The sequence below is a fragment of the Carya illinoinensis genome, chromosome 9 (assembly GCF_018687715.1).
Source record: "Carya illinoinensis cultivar Pawnee chromosome 9, C.illinoinensisPawnee_v1, whole genome shotgun sequence".
NCBI classification, from domain to species: Eukaryota; Viridiplantae; Streptophyta; class Magnoliopsida; order Fagales; family Juglandaceae; genus Carya; species Carya illinoinensis.
Window position 1 is genome coordinate 28935148 of NC_056760.1, and position 21111 is coordinate 28956258.

At 32.5% G+C, this 21111-nt stretch overlaps 1 protein-coding gene across 1 annotated transcript; it reads left to right on the forward strand.

Moving 5' to 3' along the window:
• Nucleotides 1-5510: 5510 nt before the first annotated feature.
• On the forward strand, nt 5511-9348 carry LOC122276981 (receptor-like protein EIX2). The gene is made up of 3 exons (XM_043086862.1): nt 5511-6362; nt 6806-8428; nt 9313-9348. The coding sequence occupies exons 1-3, from the start codon at nt 5511-5513 to the stop codon at nt 9346-9348; spliced, it is 2511 nt and encodes an 836-aa protein (XP_042942796.1).
• Nucleotides 9349-21111: the final 11763 nt, after the last annotated feature.

Genomic DNA, 21111 nt, shown 5'->3' on the forward strand with positions numbered 1-21111 from the left:
AAAAATAATAGGAATAGTTTTGCAAAATTAAGACAAGTTAAAAGAATTAACATTGGTTTAGCTAAATTTTTAGATAAAGTTGGGCTTATATGCCACCTTTTGATTTTTGACTATACATTCACAAGTTGAATCCTATATTGGAATAACCATCTTACTCTATAATTTTTTTTTTTAATTCTTTCTCTACCTTTTAAATGCATTTTTTTAAAATGAGAAATGGCATTCAATTCAACAATTGTCTCAAATTATGATCTAGAGAGGAATGTGAAGTGCAAATAGCAGCACATGAAGGTAATGTAACAAATGAAAAAATGTTGTGCAAACCTAGGAGTGGCACCAATTATAGACATGATTTGTGCAACCATCTAAATGTTTAGCTATATGCCACAAAGGCTACCAAAATAACCACTTAAAGGAGTCAATTAATGCCAACACTGCACAACTAATGACAACAAATACTAAGCAACATTTACATCTTTGTGTTTCACAAGCTGCTTTCCTTAGAGAGTTTTAAGACAAGCAGAGAGAAATAGCTAAAGTATTGGTTGAGATATCTATGTCAAACTACCAAAGTTACAGACCGCCACCATAGGGTACATTTGAATTTTCAAAGTACTAAGATGATCTATGAATTTTACATGGTAATTACCAAAGGTATATGTTTTTTTTTTATAAGTTACCAAAGGTATATGTCCAATACAGTTAATTAGAAACTTTTTCTCATAAGTAGTTATTTAGAATATTTTAACTAAGAAATCTGGGTAGTCCTCAACTAGTGAAACGTGGAGGCAATAACAGTATCAATCCATGCACACATGCACATATCTTTCTCTACCTTTAATTTTCATTTTTATAAAAATGTTTTGTTAAATACATTTTTATCTTCATTTTTTTTAATAACCAACAGAAAATGAGATGCCTATAGTAACTGAGCAATATAGGGATTCATTTTGTTTAAGTCCGCTTCTCTACTCCCTCAATTAAGTTTAGGTTGCTGTTTTGTGAAGCATCTTTTTTTCTTTTTCTGTAAAAATAGATGAATTTATGTGGCATCCCATTTTCATGTGGCATATTAGATGAATTTATATTAACTATTTCTTTTATTTTATTTTTCTATTTATATTAACTATTTATTTTATTTTATTTATGATAGATATGGAGGCTTCACCTAGTGGAAGGTCAGAAGGGAATCCAAGCCCCACAGTCCCGTCACTGACACCGAGATCTAGACCTACTTCTAGAGCAGCTACTTCTTGTGCAAGTAGCCGATTCCCAATGCCAGTAGACATAGAAGATGAGGATGAGTTTAATGAGGATGAGGAGATGGGTATTGGGGATCTACCACCTCCATCTACAACCCCATCTCAACCACGAAATACTAGAAAAAGGTCTTGGACATGGGAGCATTTTACCAGGATTCCTGGTAATCCTGAGAACCCACAGGCGAGCTGCCACCACTGTGGGCAACTCTGCAAATGCCATTCAAAGAAGCAAGGCACCGCTGTCTTAATAGCCCATCTCCAAGGTTGCCAGCGATATAAAATGTCGAAGGGAGAGGCAGGCCCAGCCACTGATCAGACCAAGCTCAGTTATGAAGCTTCTACGGCCACTGATGGCACACAGATTAAGAAAATGGTCATCCCTCAATACAGTGAGAAATTGGTGAGGGATATGCTTGCAGAGATGATAATTGAAGATGAGATGCCTTTTACCACAGTCGATAAAAGAGGCTTCCGAAAGTTTGTCAAGACTATTGAGCCACGATTTCCATTGCCATCACGGTATACGGTGATGCGGGATTGTATGAAGAAGCATGCAAAAGAGAAGGCGAAGATGAAGAAGATGTTCACTACCACTAGCCAGAGAGTGTCATTTACGACTGACACATGGACTTCCATACAGAACATTTCCTACATGTGTATCACAGCGCACTACATTGATAGTGAATGGCAATTGAGAAAACGGATTATTGGGTTCAAAGAAATCATTGATCATAAGGGAGCATCAATTGGGGCACTGATGGATGATTGTTTAAAGGATTGGGGAATTCAAAAGGTTTTATGTATTTCAGTTGACAATGCCAGTGCCAATGACACCGCAATTGAATGGTTCAAGCGGAATACGAGTATGAAAGCTGATGTCATCCGCAACCACGAATTTATTCATGTTCGATGTTGTGCTCATATCCTCAACCTGATTGTCAGTGAGGGGTTAAAAGAGGTTGATGATTCCATTACCAGAGTCCGGAACATTGTGCGGTATGTGAGGGCTTCCCCTCAAAGGCTGTCAAAGTTCAAGGCAATAGCAAGCCAGCTGGGAATTTCATGTTCTAAGACATTGTGTTTGGATGTTCCGACTCGATGGAACTCAACATACCTTATGTTGGATGTGGCACAAAAGTACCAAGCTGCATTCGAGCGGATGGAGGTCGAGGATGGGACACTTAAGTATGCTTTGCTGGAGCCTGCAGGAAAGGGGCTTGGTGCGCCAGACACACATGATTGGACCAGTGTGGGGCACTTTGTGAGATTTTTACAAGTTTTTTATGATATGACTATGCGGATATCTGGATCCGCATATACAACTGCAAACTTATTCTTCAGCGAGCTCTCAGAGCTTCACTACCACTTGCAAGAAGGTTGTACGGGTTCATGTGGATTATTATCTGGTATGGCTATGAGGATGCAGGCCAAATATGATAAATATTAGGGGGATGTTGAGAAAATAAATAGATTACTTTTTGTGGCTGTGATCCTTGACCCCCGATATAAGTTGGCCTTGATAGAATTTTGGGCAAATTCCACAATGGGGGCAGTGAAGGCTGCACGGTTTATTACAGCGCTTAAACAAGATCTTGATGACTTATATTCTCACTACAACAATATTGGTCAGCCTTCATCCGCAGCGGGCACCTCACACTCGAGGCCGACACCTCTATTCGATGACCGTAGCTCAGATGACTCATCCAATCCACCTCGTCGAGGTTATACTATAATGAATCAGTATCATCAGCTCATTGCAACGAGGAATATTATGCAGTGTACTTCTGAGATTGAACGGTATTTTATGGAAGAGGTCGAGGCACCTAGCGAGTCATTTCAGCTTCTAACTTGGTGGAAGGTTAATTCTACCAAGTATCAGATCCTTTCTCGTATTGCCCGAGATGTGATGGCCATTCCAATCACTACGGTTGCCTCTGAGTCAGCATTTAGCACTGGAGGTCGAGTTTTGGATTCTTACCGGAGTTCATTGTCACCGTCAACTATGGAGGCCCTCGTTTGCACACAGAATTGGTTGAGTGATACGCCCATTGGACTAGATACCATTGGCTTTGATGCTGATAGCTATAAGCTTGAATCGGGTAACTTTGTTCGAGTATTTCAATTCTTTTATTTAATTCTTTTTATAATTTCATAAATCTATTAACCTTATACTTTTTATGATTTCATAGATATAATTATGAACCCTAGCATACTTGCCGATGACTGATACTTGGAGTGGCTAAGTTGATAAACTCACGATTAAAAAATGGAAGGTGAGAAATAATATACATTTTTTTCTGAATCATTTTTTTTCTGAATCATTTTTTTTCTTTTTATTGATTGTGACTTTTATTTTAATTTCAGGTATCACCAATGACAAACCACGATGTATTGAAAGATGTTTTGGAGCACCTCTGTATTGGAAGATGTTTTCATTTTGGTATTGGAAGATGTTCGGAATAGCATTTAAACTATTATCAATGTTTTGGACAATTGTATAAGAGTTTTTTAAACCTGTAATATATATACATATAATACATATAATACATATAATACATTAAGAGTTTCTTAAAAAAAATGATATATATACATATAATGTATTATATGTATATATATCATTTAAAAAAAAAAAAAAAAAAAGAACTCGGAATCGGAATCGGGCGGACGTCGGAGCCCGATTCCGATCAGAAGCCGTCGGAGCTCCGATCGGAGTCGCGACTCCGAACTCCGATCGGAAGCTATCGGAACTCCGATCGGAACTCCGAACTCCGAACTCCGATCGGAGTCGGACTCCGACTCCTCCACGGAGTCGGAGTCGGAGTAAACTTCCGGTTCCGACTCCAGTCGGAGTTGGAGGTCGGAATGGGCAATTCTGACTCCGTCGGAGTCGGAGCCCAGCCCTAGCAGGAAAGATAAGAAAGAAGAAAGGGAAGGGAAAAAGTTAAGAGTTGTTGGGTTTCAATCTACCCCTTCATTTGTAGATTTAATCTAACGGTGATGATTTAATAACTGAAAAATAATTAATTAAGTAATATAATAACGGTGATTGACCAAATAAAAGTTGTTATTGGTTTTCTTTCTTCTCTATTGATTGTCATTCGAGCAAGTGCATGCATGTCTAAATCTAATATATTTTAAAATATCGGTAAATAATTGTAAAATAAGTTTTAAATAACAGTAAAATAATTTGAATTGAGATGTTTTATTAAATTTTTGAAAATGATAAAAAAAATTAAATATAATATTAAAAAGTTAAAAAATAGTTTAAATGTAATTTTACGAATTTCTATTTTAGTAAAATAGTTGTATTGCTTTTTGTATTTTATTTAGAAATTTGAAAAAGATATAAGAATTAGCTAATAATTAGATAAAAAAGTTAAAATTTATAATTGAAAAATGTTTTCTTTTTAATAATATTTAAAAATATCTCATAATATATATACGAGAATACCTCGTTGTACTAACAACGCCTTACTCTATAATAAAAAAATCTCCAAATATTTAATTAGCTTTTATCTCGATTGATTAAAATAAAATTTAAGAACCCCTCGTCAAATTCCATGAAAAATTACTTAGAACTGTATGCGTAATCGTTTATTACAAGGTTAATTGGGAAATTCGAAATAATAAATACATAATTATTTTATGACCTTTACACAGCTTTTAATAAAATATTATTATTTCTCGAATTAAAAATTAAACAATATATATATAAATTTAAAAGATAATATTCTTTAAAAATCAAAGCACGCACGAAAACGTGTCGTAGTAGTGTTTGGATATAAAAGTTTGAAACTCATGGCATCAGTGTGAAAGTTTCCCCCTACCATTTTTTCCAAATAATTGACCTTTAAGTTACACGCAAATTGACTTTATCAATCCAATTGCATTCGAGTGAGCTTTGCGTGGAAAACAAACTCATGAAAAGTAGTACTCCTTTAATTTCAATAATCTTGTTACAATTTGATCTGTCCTGTTTTTTCAAACGAATAAAAACTTCGTAGTTTTTTTATTTAGTGGTTTCTTAGGTATCATGTAGGTCCTAGCTTGGAGTTCATGGCCCCACACGGTTTCAAACTACTTTATTTATGTTCCTGGCAAAATCTATCTATACCTACATACATAAAACTAGTATAAATATAGATTGTTTACTTCTCTTTGGGATATCAAAACCATTAGTACTTGCATTAAGATACAATATCTCTTGTGAGTGTTCCGAATAGAGAGTTCCAAATAGAGAGTAAAACAATGAGAGCTTGTTATCTCCAATTTCTGCTTCTACTTGGAGTACTCTTATCATGCAATGCAACAAAACTTGGATTTAGTTTCGATTTGCGTGATTCTAAAGTCAGATGCGTAGAAGAAGAGCGGCAAGCACTGCTCCAATTCAAACAACACCTTGTTGATCATTATCATTGGCTGTCGTCTTGGTCTAGTGATGAAGATTGTTGCAAGTGGGAAGGAATTAAATGCAGCAACAAAACAGGTCATGTTGTCATGCTTGATCTCCAATCAGATTATTGGCATTATCGTGAACCTGCAACAACATATCTAGAAGGTGAGATAAGCTCTTCATTACTTGGATTGCAATATTTGACTTACTTGGACTTAAGTTACAATAGCTTTTCTGGGAAACCCTTCCCAAATTTTCTTGGCTCACTCACTAGATTACAATATCTCAATCTTTCAAGCACCAATATAGCCGGAGCCATTCCACAACAATTTGGAAATCTCTCGAGATTGATTTCTCTTGATCTCAGCTGGAATTATGATCTGACGGAGGCACATAATCTTGATTGGTTAATTCATCTTTCATCTTTGACATATTTGGATATGAGTTCGGTCAACCTCAGCCGAGTAGTCAATTGGCCCAACAAAGTTATGATGCTCCATTCTTTGACACACTTGAGTCTAAGAGATTGCAGTCTCTCCACATTAACGACTCCTCAGTTGCTTTCCATCAATGCTAGTACCTCATCACAACTTCTATTTCTAGATCTCTCCATCAATTATGATCTGATGGAGGTACATAGTCTTGATTGGTTAATTCATCTTTCATCTTTAACACATTTGGATATGGGTTGGGTCAACCTCAGCCAGGTAGTCAATTGGCCCAACAAAGTTATGATGCTCCCTTCTTTGATATACTTGAGTCTAAGGGCTTGCAGTCTCTCCACATTAACAACTCCTCAGTTGCTTTCCATCAATGCTAGTATCTCATCACAACTTTTATTTCTAGATCTCTCTAGCAATTATTTCACCAGCTCAATATTTCATTAGTTGTTCAACTCCACTACAAACCTTCTTGATCTTCACCTTAGTTATATTGACGGTTACAATGCTCCAATATTCCGGATGCTTTTGGTAGCCTAAATTCACTTCAAACACTAAATCTTGCTGGAAATATGCTTGTTGGTGGCATTCCAAGATCTTTTTGGAATTTATGTGCCTTAGATTCATTATATCTTTATAATAACCGTCTCAGTGGAAACCTTTACGAATTTATGAGTAATGCGTCAAGTTGCTTAATGGACTCCTTGCAGAATTTTCAAATAAGCAATAATAGATTCACGGGGCCATTGCCTGAGAGTATTGGAAACTTATCCAATCTTAAGACCTTGGCAGTTTATAACAGTTCCCTCACTGGGGTGATCCATGAAGCCCATTTTTCAAATCTCATCAAATTGAAAGAGTTATATCTGGGGTTAAATTCTTTGATTTTGAGATTCGGCGACGATTGGGTTCCACCATTCCAACTGGATTTTATTTCTTTGAGCTCTTGCAGATTGGGATCAGCTTTCCCAAAGTGGCTTCAAAGTCAAAAGAATTATTATTGGCTTGATATTTCTGATGCTGGAATTTTTGACATTATCCCAGCTTGGTTTTGGGACTTTTCTTTCAGGTTATCTTATTTATATATGTCTAACAATCAGTTACATGGAAACTTGTCAGACTTCTCATCTGCTAGATTTAATGAGTTTGCTTTTATAGATTTAAGCACCAACCATTTTGACGGTTCAATACCACATTTTTTATCGAATGTGTCATCACTAGACCTATCGAATAATAGGTTTTCTGGGCCCATTTCCTTCCTATGTGAACACATTACTCCAACGCTATTGGAGTCTTTAAACCTCTCAAACAATACATTGTCTGGAGAGCTTCCAGATTGTTGGACGTACATTCGTGACTTGATTGTTCTCAACTTGGCCAACAACAATTTTTATGGAAAAATACCAGACTCAATGGGCTCCCTAGTCTCGGTTCAATTTTTGCATTTAAGCAACAATGGACTTGTGGGAAAGATTCCAACGTCCCTTAAAAAATGTAGCGAGTTAATAACCATTGACTTGGGAGCAAATAACTTGTCCGGAACAATACCTCCATGGATTGGTGATAGTTTGCCAAATTTGGTTATTCTTAACCTACGATCTAATCAGCTTTATGGAACTTTTCCTTTAAGCCTATGTCATCTATCATACATTCAAATCTTGGACATTTCTTTGAACAAGATCGAGGGAACTATTCCAGAATGTATCTCCAATCTGACTGCAATGTCTCGTACAATGGATACGATGTCAAGTGCCATTTATGCATATAATGGAAGTAGGTCTTATGAAGACTATGCATTCTTGGTATGGAAAGGAAGAGTGTTTGTGTTCAAAAATACCTTGGGACTTGTGAAGATGATTGATCTTTCAAATAACAAATTACATGGAGAGATTCCAGAAGGAATTACTAACCTTACAGAATTAATCGCCTTGAATTTATCGAGAAATAATTTATCTGGATTAATCACTCCAAAGATTGGTTTGTTGAGAAATGTGGAGTCTCTTGATTTATCTAGAAACCAATTTTATGGTGAAATCCCAATGAGCATTTCCAATTTAAGTTTTCTTAATCAGTTGGACTTGTCCGCCAATGACTTATCAGGCAAAATCCCAACAGGAACTCAAATACAAAGCCTAGATGCTTCTGCATTTTTGGGAAATCCTAAACTATGTGGCTCTCCACTTCCAAACAAGTGTATAGATGATCTTCATCCAAGTTTCATTAACACTCGGGGCGACAAGAATCATAACGTTAAGGAAAATGATAATGATGGATTTATAACTAAAGGATTTTATGTTGCTGCAACTCTTGGATTCATTGGAGGATTTTGGGGGGTGTGTTTCCTATCAGTGCTAAACATACGATATATAATGAAACATCTCACTTCCAATGCTCGAATGATGCTACACGTAGCAGCAGCTCTATGTATCTCACTTTGTAAAGTTAAATTATAAGGTAAAAGTCTTCTCCCTGTATTTTATATTCATATTCATAAATTAGTGAAATCCTTCATCACATAGAGTAGGAATATATATATATATATATGCTATATATGTCAGTATATTATAGTATGAATATATAATTGTTAGCATGTCTTTATACTTAAAGTCTTCAACTTGCATATCTTGAATTATCTGTTAAAAATCTCATCAACCTTAAATTATATAGGAAATATTAGTTTTTACATATTCTTATGTTGAATTTGACTTTAGTAATTCGGTTCATGATCAAGTACGTAGTATATTTAATGGTTTATCTCTTATGCAAAATTATTTTAGTCCCCTCTTTTTATTTGTCCCTTTTGTTCAAAATGGGTAGGTTTTCTAACAAGCTGTGGGGATGCTTACGAGGAACTAATTTTAATTTTTTGTTTAATATACTTTTGAATAATGTTGTTTTACCATTCAAAACTAATAGTTGTTCATGATTTACCAGTGATCCAGCTAGCAGGAGGCAGCTACATCATTTCAATAAGCTAGTCATGATACTATATATAGCACATCAAGATCATTTTGTTTTTATTTTTTTAGTGGATTAGTTGTACTTTTATTTTTGTTCAGTATATTCTATCGACCAAAAAACAATTATTGTATCTTAGACTAATTATTTCTAAGTATTTTTCAATGGATGTAATTTTAAATCCGTTTGGATTAGGAAAGCATTCTAGGTTTTTTTGAAACCTGGTTTTGGGTCTTTTTTTATTATTTTGTAACCCCAGGTGTCTGTCTATAACCATGATTTTCCTCCACCATAAGTGATGATTTCTTAATAAAATTGGGACGGGGTCACTAGTGGACAAGTGATTTTCGGCTCTTCTATTTAAAAAAAAAAAAAAAAGAAGCATTTTATCTCATCTCATCATGATTCATTACAACTTTTCTAATTTTTCATATAAAATATAATAAATAATTTAACTTTATTTGGCCAACTTGGCAAATAGAATAAATTTTTCTAATTTATATGGCCAGCCAATTTAAACCACCTTGCTAATTAAGGTAGTCACCATCTTTCAGCATGCAGTCCAGTCCAAGAGTATTAAAGAAGAAATAAAAAGTGAAGACTATTGGTCTTAGTCAAATAATTACAACTAAGATCGATCAAGAAGAATCAAGTCGAAGCTGAGATTTGCTAGCTACTAGTTGGTTGCTTCTTTTATAAATATTGCAACAATTTTCGTGATTAATCTTGACCATTGATCCCAAGAAGACAAATTAACATGAAATTTTCATTAAATATATTCTCTTGATTTCTCTAGAAACTAATGAACTTCATAGTGAAGTCGCAGTGAGCTGCATTTCCAATTTAAGCTTTCCAAGTTATTTGGACTTTTGATCTAATAACAACTTGTTTGGCAAAATTCTAATTGGAGTTCAACTTTAGATTCTGAATGCTTTTGCTTTAATGGGTAATACTGAACCCATATATGTGGTTCTCCATTTCCAACATTTAAAAAAAAAAAAAAAAAGCCATGTATTTAAATTTTTTCAAAAAAATGATCATTTTCTCCAAATAAATAAATAAAAATAAAATAACTCCCTCATTACTCATTAAAAAAAAAAAAATCTAGGTTCTAATTGTTACAATCTAATCCTAAATGCAACAAAAACTTTGAATTTTTCTTAAATTTAAAATTCCAAGAATTTGTTCTAAATTTTTGAAAAGCAAAATTGTTAGTACTATTATAGCCCTGTCTGGATTTGGAAAGTTTTTCATCTCATCTCATCATTACAATTTTTTCAAATTCTTATATAAAATATAATAAACAATTCAACTTTATCCGGCCAACTTGACAAATAGAATAAATTTCTCTAATTTATCTAGCCAGCCAATTTAAATCACCTTGCTAATTAAGGTTGTCATCATGATCTCTCATCATGCAGTCTAGTCCAAGAGTATTAAAGAAAGCAATAAAAAGTGAAGACTATTAGTCCTAGTCAAATAATTTAGTGAAACTAGGAATTCAAGACACAAATTATAATCAACTACTACTGCATGGACGTTTGTGAAGCTCGGTTTCAAATTACTTTTATTGAATGCACAATGTTAGCTACTTTGATCTAAGTGCTTAATTTAGAATGCATTGCACATCATATCATACTTGGTAATAAAAGCTAAGTTGAGCAAAGTGATCAGGTTAATGGAAAGTCGATGCATGCATGCTGGAAATTGAACCTCCTCCTAATTAATTAATCACCCTTGATATTATTTTATTACCCACCAATATTTACAACCTAAGCTGTCTCCACACCAAAAAATCGTTCAAAGTCTAATTTTGGAGATAACTGTGACAAGCAAATCTGAGAGGTCCTTTTTCAAATTTGATAAATGTTGGTTGATCGTATATTTCATTATAGTTCTATGATTCAGAGTATCATTTCCTATTTGATCCCTTTGAATTTCATATTCGAAGTTACGATTGGATCTATTCATTAAAAAGAATCGATTCAATACATTTATTATGTACCCACATGTGTTATATTGGATTTGAATCAGATTTCGGATCAATCTATATTGATTGACTGCCTCCATTATGTTGTTGCGAGCAAATACCACTATTTTTGGTTTTGGATCTTCCAAATCATTCCCTTGTAGTATATTATAATATATATTATAATTGTATTTTAGACTATAATTAGAAGTAGAGGCCGAGCAAATGCCAACTCCGGGAGTAGAGGAGCTTGACTATACAAAAACAAAGAATTGCTTGCGGGTCTATCTGCTAGTAAAAATATATTATTGTCAGTGCTTATATTTTACGCCATTAAATTATTGAGTTTGCTGGCTCATATATTTACGCCAGTAATAATATGGCGTAAATATATAGCTTTAACAGTGTTTAAAAAAAGGCCGATAACTTATCAATTATACCCTGGTAAATTCGTGGTTTGCCGGCATTTTTACACTGGTAATAATATATAGCTTTGGCGGCATTTAATAAAATGCCGATAATTGAACTAAATCTACACTAGTAAATTAATAGTTTGCCGGTGTGTATATTATTATGCCGGTAATAATATATAGCATTGACGGTGTAACAATATATAACTCAAAGATGCAAGACTATTATAAATTTGTTGGTAGTTAAAGAAATATTAAAAAGATTAAGAAAAACTTATTTAAATGATATGAATAAAAAAATACTTAGGTTCTTGCCACAAAAATATGGAAAAAAGAATCATAATGTGTCATTATCACCACCTCTTCTGCTCAATAAAGAAAACTAAGAACTTAATCATAAATAAAATATGATGAGTCAATATATGGCATAACCATAAATATTTTCATAATTAAGGAAAATTGCAAATACTATTAAATTAAAATATTAATATAATTACTGCTACTAATGCAATTGAGAAAAAAGAAAAAAAAAAGAATAATAATGAAAGATAAATGCTGCTGGAGAGGAAGGCTACATGGGAAGAAATGAAAAATGAGAGAGAGAGAGAGAGAGAGAGTTTGGTAGAAGCCAATGCTGAGGAAAGAGAGAGTTTGCAAGGGAGAAAATAGAAGTAACACAATTGGCAGCCTCACGCCAACCTACAATGCCACTTTGCAAATTCAAAAGTTAGGTTTACACTTTGGGCAGTTATACGGTAGATAGGTCTATCAATAGGGCTAATCGATCACATTAAAATATATATTTTTTTAAATATTAAGAAAAATATTTATTAACAGTTAAGAAAAAAACAAAAACAATATAATATATATTCATGTTTAAAATTATAATAATATTATTATATATTTTTTATATTAATATAAAATTATAATAACATTATCTTATATATAATATATATAATAAAATATTATTATATATTCTATAATATAAAAAATATTATATTAACATTTCAATTATAGAGAGGATTGAAATATTTGAATTTAAGAGTACTGAGCAAGCATAATATTAGTCAAAACAAAAACTTACGCTCCGTTTAGTTATATATATATATATATATACACTAGGTGGGAGTAACATGCAAATCACGTTTGTTTAATTTTATGAAATGATTATTTATAAAAAATAATATATATTTTATAAAAATTATTGATGTCACTTAATAATTTAAGGCATATTGGAGAAAATAAAAAAATTAGTTCAAAATATCATATAATCCAATACATGTTTATAACATCTATAATTTTAGCAAAGATGTATGCGAAAAATTTAATAAAAGTCTAACACAAACGGTAGTTCAAAATATGTGTCGTTTGATGTTTATATTATAATTCATCAATTTATGTCATCCTGTAGACAATCAATAGAGATAACATTGAAATTCTTATTTTGCTGTTGGTTGAGTCAATCAAGGACAACACAAAGTTAAAACATAATCTTTTTATAAAATTTGTGGTATAATATTTTCTATATATAGCATATATATAAATCATAAAATATATTTTGAAATTGTTGGCCGAATTTACTCTTTCTTGATTAGTTCAAGAATCACGGCTTTTGTCACGTGCCTATCATAGCAAGCCTACGTATGGAATATGACTTAGCGGAAGCTACGTCCTACTACCATGGGGAAAAAAAACACTTGATTAAACACACTTGTATTATATATTATATGAGATTTTTAAATTTAGAATACTCAATAATCTGAGTTAATGAAACGTATAATATATGTATATTATATTTAGGGATTCACATCTTATGCACCTAATACACATGTATATGTTAAGGAGAAAGAGAAAAATATAATAACTAATCTTTAATTACTTATTATTATATAAACTATTAAGTATTATAATTATTGAGATTAATAAATCATATAACAATATTGAATGCTATCTCTCTCAACATTTATGTCTTCATTTTATGTGCCAAACCGTTAAAATAAACGGTGTTAACTTTAACGGAAAAAAAAGAAAAACCGTTAAAACAAGATTTTCCGTTTCATACACACTTTTTATATATAGAAGATATATATATGATATGAGATGAGATATTATATTTTTACTTGTTTTCTGAGGACATTCATTGAAACTCTCTTATGGTCATCTTCAAGAAGGGTCCCACAATAATTTTCAAGTAAAATTTCTCAATTAATTTGGCTTATTTTAAACGTAATCTGATTCGGCTGACCAAAAGGTGTCATTCGAGCAAGTGCATGCGCGCATGTCCAAATTTAATATAGTTTAAAATATCGATAAATAATAATAAAATAATTTTTAAATAGTAGTAAAATTGTTTGAATGGATATGTTTTACTAAATTTTAGAAAATGATAAAAAAAAATTAAATATAATATTATAAAGTTAAAATTTTTTAAATATAATTTTACAAATTTTTATTTTAATATTTTATTGTATTTTATTTAGAAGTTTGAAAAAGATATGAAGATTAGATGAAAAAAGTTAAAATTTATAATTAAAAAATGTTTTCTTTTAAATAATATTTAAAAATATTTCATAATATATGAGAATACCTCGTTGTACTAACAACGCCTTACTCTACAATAAAAAAATCTCCAAATATTTAATTAGCTTTTATCTCGATTGATTAAAATAAAAAACCACAAAACATAGTAGACATGATCATGATTAACAATTTTTGGCGACATCTATGACGAAGCATTAATGGAGCTCAAAAATTTAAGATCGAACCCCTCGTCAAATTCCATGAAAAATTACTTAAAACTGTATGTCTAATCGTTTATTACAAGGTTAATTGGGAAATTCGAAATAATAAATACATAATTATTTTATGACTTTTACACATCTTTTAATAAAATATTATTATTTCTTAAATTAAAAATTAAACAAAATATATACAAATTTAATAGATAATAATATTCTTTAAAAATCAAAACTCGCACGAAAACGTGTCATAGTAGTGTTTGGGTATAAAAGTTTGAAACTCATTGCATCAGTGTGAAAGTTTCCCCTACCATTTTTTCCAAATAATTACACGCAAATTGACTTGATCAATCCCATTACATTCGAGTGAGCTTTGCGTGGAATTGGACTCTGATCGAAAATCAATATTGACGACTGCTAAAGAATAGTCACATATTGCTGCATGTGAATGAGACTGCCATTTGAGCAAAACAAACTCATGAAAAGTAGAACTTCTTTAATTTAAATAATCTGGTTACATTCATTATCATGTAGAGCCTAGGAGTTCATGGCCCCACACGGTTTCAAACTACTTTATTTATGTTCCTGGCAAAATCTATCTGGACCTACATACATAAAACTAGTATAAATATAAATCGATTAGTTCTCTTTGGGATATCAAAACCAGTAGTACTTGCATTAAGATACAATATCTCTTGTCAGTGTTCCAAATAGAGAGTAACACAATGAGAGCTTGTTATTTCCAATTTTTGCTTCTACTTGGTCTCTTATCATGTAATGCAACAAAATCTGGATTTACTTTTGATTTGCGTGATTCTAAAGTCAGATGCATAGAGGAAGAACGGCAAGCACTGCTGCAATTCAAACAACTCCTTGTTGATCATTATCATTGGTTGTCATCTTGGTCCAGTGATAAAGATTGTTGCAAGTGGGAATGAATTAAATGTAGCAATAAAACAGGTAATGTTGTTATGCTTGATCTCCGATCAGATTGTTGGTATGGTGAACCTACAACAAAATATCTAGAAGGTGAGATAAACTCTTCATTACTTGGATTGCAATATTTGACTTACCTGGACTTAAGTTACAATAACTATTCCGGAAAACCCTTCCCAAATTTTATTAGCTCACTCACTAGATTACAATATCTCAATCTTTCACACACTCATATAGCCGGAGCCATTCCACAACAATTTGGAAATCTCTTGAGATTGATTTCTCTTGATCTCAGCAAGAAATATGATCTGACAGAGGCACATAATCTTGATTGGTTAATTCATCTTTCATCTTTAACATATTTGGATATGAGTTGGGTCAACCTCAGCCAGGTAGTCAATTGGCCCAACAAAGTTATAATGCTCCCTTCTTTGATACACTTGAGTCTAAGGGGTTGTAGTCTCTCCACATTAACGACTCCTCAGTTGCTTTCCATCAATGCTAGTACCTAATCACAACTTCTATTTCTAGATTTTTCTTATAATTATTTCACCTGCTCAATATTTCATTGGTTGTTCAACTCCACTTCAAGTCTTGTTGATCTTCACCTTACTTATATTAATGGGTTACATGAATGCGCCATTCCGGATGCTTTTGGTAGCCTAAATTCACTTCGAACACTAAATCTTGCTGGAAATCAAGTTGTTGGTGGCATTCCAAGATCTTTTTGGAATTTATGCTCCTTAGATTCATTGTATCTTCATAATAACAGTCTCAGTGGAAACCTTTATAAATTTATGAGTAATGCGTCGGGTTGCTTGGTGGGCTCTTTGCGAGAATTTTCTGTATGGAACAATAGATTCATGGGGCCATTGCCTGAGAGTATTGGAAACTTATCCAATCTCAAGACCTTGAATGTTTCTCACAATTTCCTCACTGGGGTGATCTGTGAAGCCCATTTTTCAAATCTCATCAAATTGAAAGTGTTATTTTTGGAGTTAAATTCTTTGATTTTGAGATTACGATTGGGTTCCACCATTCCAACTGGATATTATTTCTTTGAGCTCTTGCAGATTGGGATCAGCTTACCCAAAGTGGCTTCAAAGTCAAAAGAATTATACGATGCTTGATATTTCTAATGCTGGAATTTTTGACATTATCCTAGCTTGGTTTTGGGATGTCCCTCCCAGGTTATCTGAGTTATATATGTATAACAATTAGTTACATGGGAACTTGCCAGACTTTTAATCATCCAGACTTAATGAGTTTGCTTTGATAGATTTAAGCGCCAATCTTTTTGACGGTTCAATACCACATTTTCCATTGAATGTGTCATCACTAGACCTATTAAATAATAGGTTTTTTGGGCCCATTTCCTTCCTATGTGAACACATTATTCCAACGTTATTGGAGTCTTTAAACCTCTCAAACAATACATTGTCTAGAGAGCTTCCAGATTGTTGGACATACATTCGTGACTTGGTTGTTCTCAATTTGGCCAGTAACAATTTTTATGGGAAAATACCAGACTCAATGGGCTCCCTAGTCTCGGTTCAATTTTTGCATTTAAGCAACAATGGACTTGTGGGAAAGATTCTGACGTCCCTTAAAAAATGTAGTGAGTTAATAACCATTGACTTGGGAGCAAATAACTTGTTCGGAACAATACCTCCATGGATTGGTGATAGTTTGCCAAATTTGGTTATTCTTAACCTACGATCTAATCAGTTTTATGGAACTTTTCCTTTAAGCCTATGTCATCTATCATACATTCAAATCTTGGACATTTCTTTGGACAAGATCGATGGAACTATTCCAGAATGTATCTCCAATCTGACTACAATGTCTCGTACAATAGATACAATGTCAGCTTACATTTACGCAGATAATGTAAGTAGATCTTATTCAAAAATACCTTGGGACTTGTGAAGATAATTGATCTTTCAAATAACAAATTACATGGAGAGATTTCAGAAGGAATTACTAATCTTATAGAATTAGTTGCCTTGAATTTATCGAGCAACAATTTATCTAGATTAATCACTCCAAGGATCGGTTTGTTGAGAAATTTGCATTTATGCAGCTCTATGTATCTCACTTTGTAAAGTTAAATTATAAGGTAAAAGTCTTCTCCCTATGTTTTATATTCATATTCATAAATTAGTGAAATCCTTCACCACATAGAGTAAGAATATATATATATATATATGCTATATATGTCAGTATATTATAGTATGAATATATAATTGTTAGCATGTCTTTATACTTAAAGTCTTCAACTTGCATCTCTTGAATTATTTGTGAAAAATCTCATCAACCTTAGATTATATAGGAAATATTAGTTTTTACATATTCTTATGTTGAATTTGGCTTTAGTAATTCGGTTCATGATCAAGTACGTAGTATATTTAATGGTTTATCTCTTATGCAAAATTATTTTAGTCTCCTCTTTTTATTTCTCCCTTTTGTTCAAAATGGGTAGATTTTCTAACAAGCTATGGGGATGCTTACGAGGAACTAATTTTAATTTGTTGTCTAATATACTTTTGAATAATGTTGTTTTATCATTCAAAACTAATATTTATCCATGATTTACCAGTGATCCAGCTAGCAGGAGGCAGCTACATCATTTCAATAAGCTAGTTATGATACTATATATAGCACATCAAGATCATTTTGTTTTTATTTTTTTAGTGTATTAGTTGTACTTTTATTTTTTTTAATATATTGTATTGATCAAAAGACAATTATTTTATCATAGACTAATTATTTCTAAGTACTTTTCAATGGATGTAATTTTAAATTTAGGAAAGCGTTTCATCTCATCCATTGAAATGAAATTTGGGAACTTTTTCAATGGATTAGGAAAACGTTTCATTTCATCTCATCTCATCTCATCTCATCTCATCTTATCATGGATTCATTACAATTTTTCTAAATTTTCACACAAAATATAATAAATAATTCAACTTTATCCTGCCAACTTGGCAGATTGAAGAAATTTCTTTAATTTATCCGGCCAGCCAATTTAAACCACCTTGCAAATTAAGGTAGTCATCGTCTCTTAGCATGCAGTCCAGTCCAAGAGTATCAAAGAAGAAATAAAAAGTAAAGACTATTGGTCTTAGTCAAATAACTACAGCTAAGATCGATAAAGAAGAATCAAGTCGAAGTTGAGATTTGCTAGCTACTAGTTGCTTGCTCATTTTATAAATATTGCAACAATCTTTGTGATTAATCATGTCCATCGATCCCAAGAAGAGAAATTAACATGAAATTTTCATTAAATATATTCTCTTGATTTCTCTAGAAACTAATGAACTTCGTAGTGAAGTCGCAGTGAGCTGCATTTCCAATTTTTAAGCTTTCCAAGTCATTTGGACTTCTGATCTAAAACAATTTGTCTTGCAAAATTCTAATTGGAGTTTAACTTCATATTCTCAATGCTTTTGCTTTTATGGGCAATACTGAACCCATATATGTGGTTCCCCATTTCCAACATTTTAAAAAAAAAATAGTCATGTATTTAAATTTTTTCAAAAAATGATCATTTTCTCCAAGAAAAAAATAAAATAAAGTAACTCCCTCATTACTCATTAAAAAAAAAAAAAAAAAAAAAATTCTAGGTTCTAATTGTTACAATCTAACCTTAAATTCAACAGAAACTTTGAAGTTTTCTTAAATTTAAAATTTCAAGAATTTGTTCAAACTTTTTGTAAAGCAAAAATGTTAGTACTATTAAGGTTAGTTTGGATTCAGAATGGGATGAGATGGTTTTAGATGAAAGATGAAAGTTAAATAAAATATTGTTAGAATGTTATTTTTTAATATTATTATTGATTTGAGATTTGAAAAGATTGAATTCGAATTTGAAAATGTTGAATTGTTTATTATATTTTGTGTGAGAATTTGGCAAAGTTGTGATAATGAGATAAAATGAAACGCTTTCCGAATCCAAATGGGGAATCTCTCTATACTTTTCTTGTAGTGTTCTTCAAGACTTTTATATTTTCAGTCCTATGCATGATTTTTCTTAATTTGTTCTTAAGTTTATTTTAACCCTTTTTCTCTAAATGTGTACGTGTATATATATATATACACGCACGTTGATCATATATTTTCAGTATTAAAAAAAGAAAAGCTCTTCTACAAGAAATATGGGCTTTTCCCAATGGGGAAATTCATGGCAAAAAGCAGGCCTTTTGTGGGAAAAATCATTTTCCCACAAAATGTTATTGTGGGAAGCTCGTGGCATAAAATTCACCGTAAAAAGTATTATAGCCCACGAAAGGTTTAATTCGTGGCAAATACCTATATTTCTCCATGACACATCTCGCGGTAAGAGTTGATGAAACTCGTCATAAAAGGATGTCCATTTTCGTTTCTGCTCACGGGGATAGAAACGATTACCATGAGAGGCATTGGTGGATATTAGTATTACCCACTAGAATATTTGTGGGAAAAAGCTTCTGCTGAGCCAAAAAAAAGTATTTGCCACGAGTTGTCTTCGCGGCAAATGCTAAAAGAATTTAGGAAAGAAAAAAAATTGTAAAAGCAAAGAAGATGAGGCTGAGCAAAAAATATCATAAAAAATTATCTAATATAAGCTAAAAAATTATATACAAACCTCCAAGATTCAAATTGACACTAACAACACTTCCTAAAAAACTAGTTAATTGTAATAACATGTTTACAAGAAAAACCTTGTTGCCCATGTAATCCAATCCAACACAATAAATAACACAACTGTATAATCATAAACCAAATTCACATATCATTGGACTGGTTTGCTAAATATCTGGAGATCTTCCTTTAATCCACAAGACCCAGTTCATGTTAGATGGATGCACTCTCTTCTGGGACTAAAGGTCTTCAAAACAAAGGCTAAATAAGGGAAAGAATATAGAAGACTAAATCGAATGTATTGAATCAAGTTTAGTAAAAATAGAATTACAGGTGAGGGGATGAGAACCATGTAGCCTTGATTTGCATGACCATGATATATTGTACAATAAATCATTCAAAAAGTGGAGCTTCAGACTTTCACAAAAGATAGCTTCATTTTTTAAATACACATGCTCAAATTTACCAACTTGAAAACTCATAAATGCACAACATCCTGAAAATACCACCACACACACTTCAAGCAAAAGCAACCACACCTTCTGGCAATTAAAACAACCGGCCAACCAGCCACGCATACTAATATATTAACCACATATAACAGCCCGAACAACCACACTCATAAAACCAACAACCACATGTCAACCTGAACAACTATGTATCAACCCAACTAGTCACATAGCGACCCAAACAACCACATATTAACCCTGGACAGCCACACATTCCACCAGCTTGAAACACAAAAGTTATAAGTTCAATCGCATCTACAATTTCACGTTCAAAAACATTGGTAGGTAGATGAAATGCATTATCTACTCATCAGGTTCAAAAACTATATATTAGGACTATCTAAAATATAGTATTAAAGGGAAAATGAAAAATATTGTCATGTAAAAGATAATATAAATTACTACAAGTATGACCTCCTAAACCAAGGTAATGTATAGATAACTCACTTCTGCAGGCATTCATCATAAAAATCATAAACCTGAGTAATCTGCCAAAGGGAAAAACAAAGAGATAAAGAAATTATTAGCTCAAAGTATTACAAATACATTACTTTTTCTGAGACGAACATGTAGGCCCAAAGAAAATATTCATGCATACTTATTAGCATCACCAATAATGACAAATGTAGGCTCAAAGAAAATATTCGTGCATACTAAACAAGGTGGTAAATTTACAGACTACTCCCCAATCTGTCCTGATCTCCCCCCTAGTATATACATGATCAACCCTTCAAAGGACATTCTTGTTCTCAAATTGTTAAGGATAGAGATGCCCCTGCACATACCGTCAACCAACAAGTGTCACAGTAGAAGCATACGAGCAGCTCAACATAACAAACTTTGCAGAGCATGCACTGCATGCATCGTACCTTT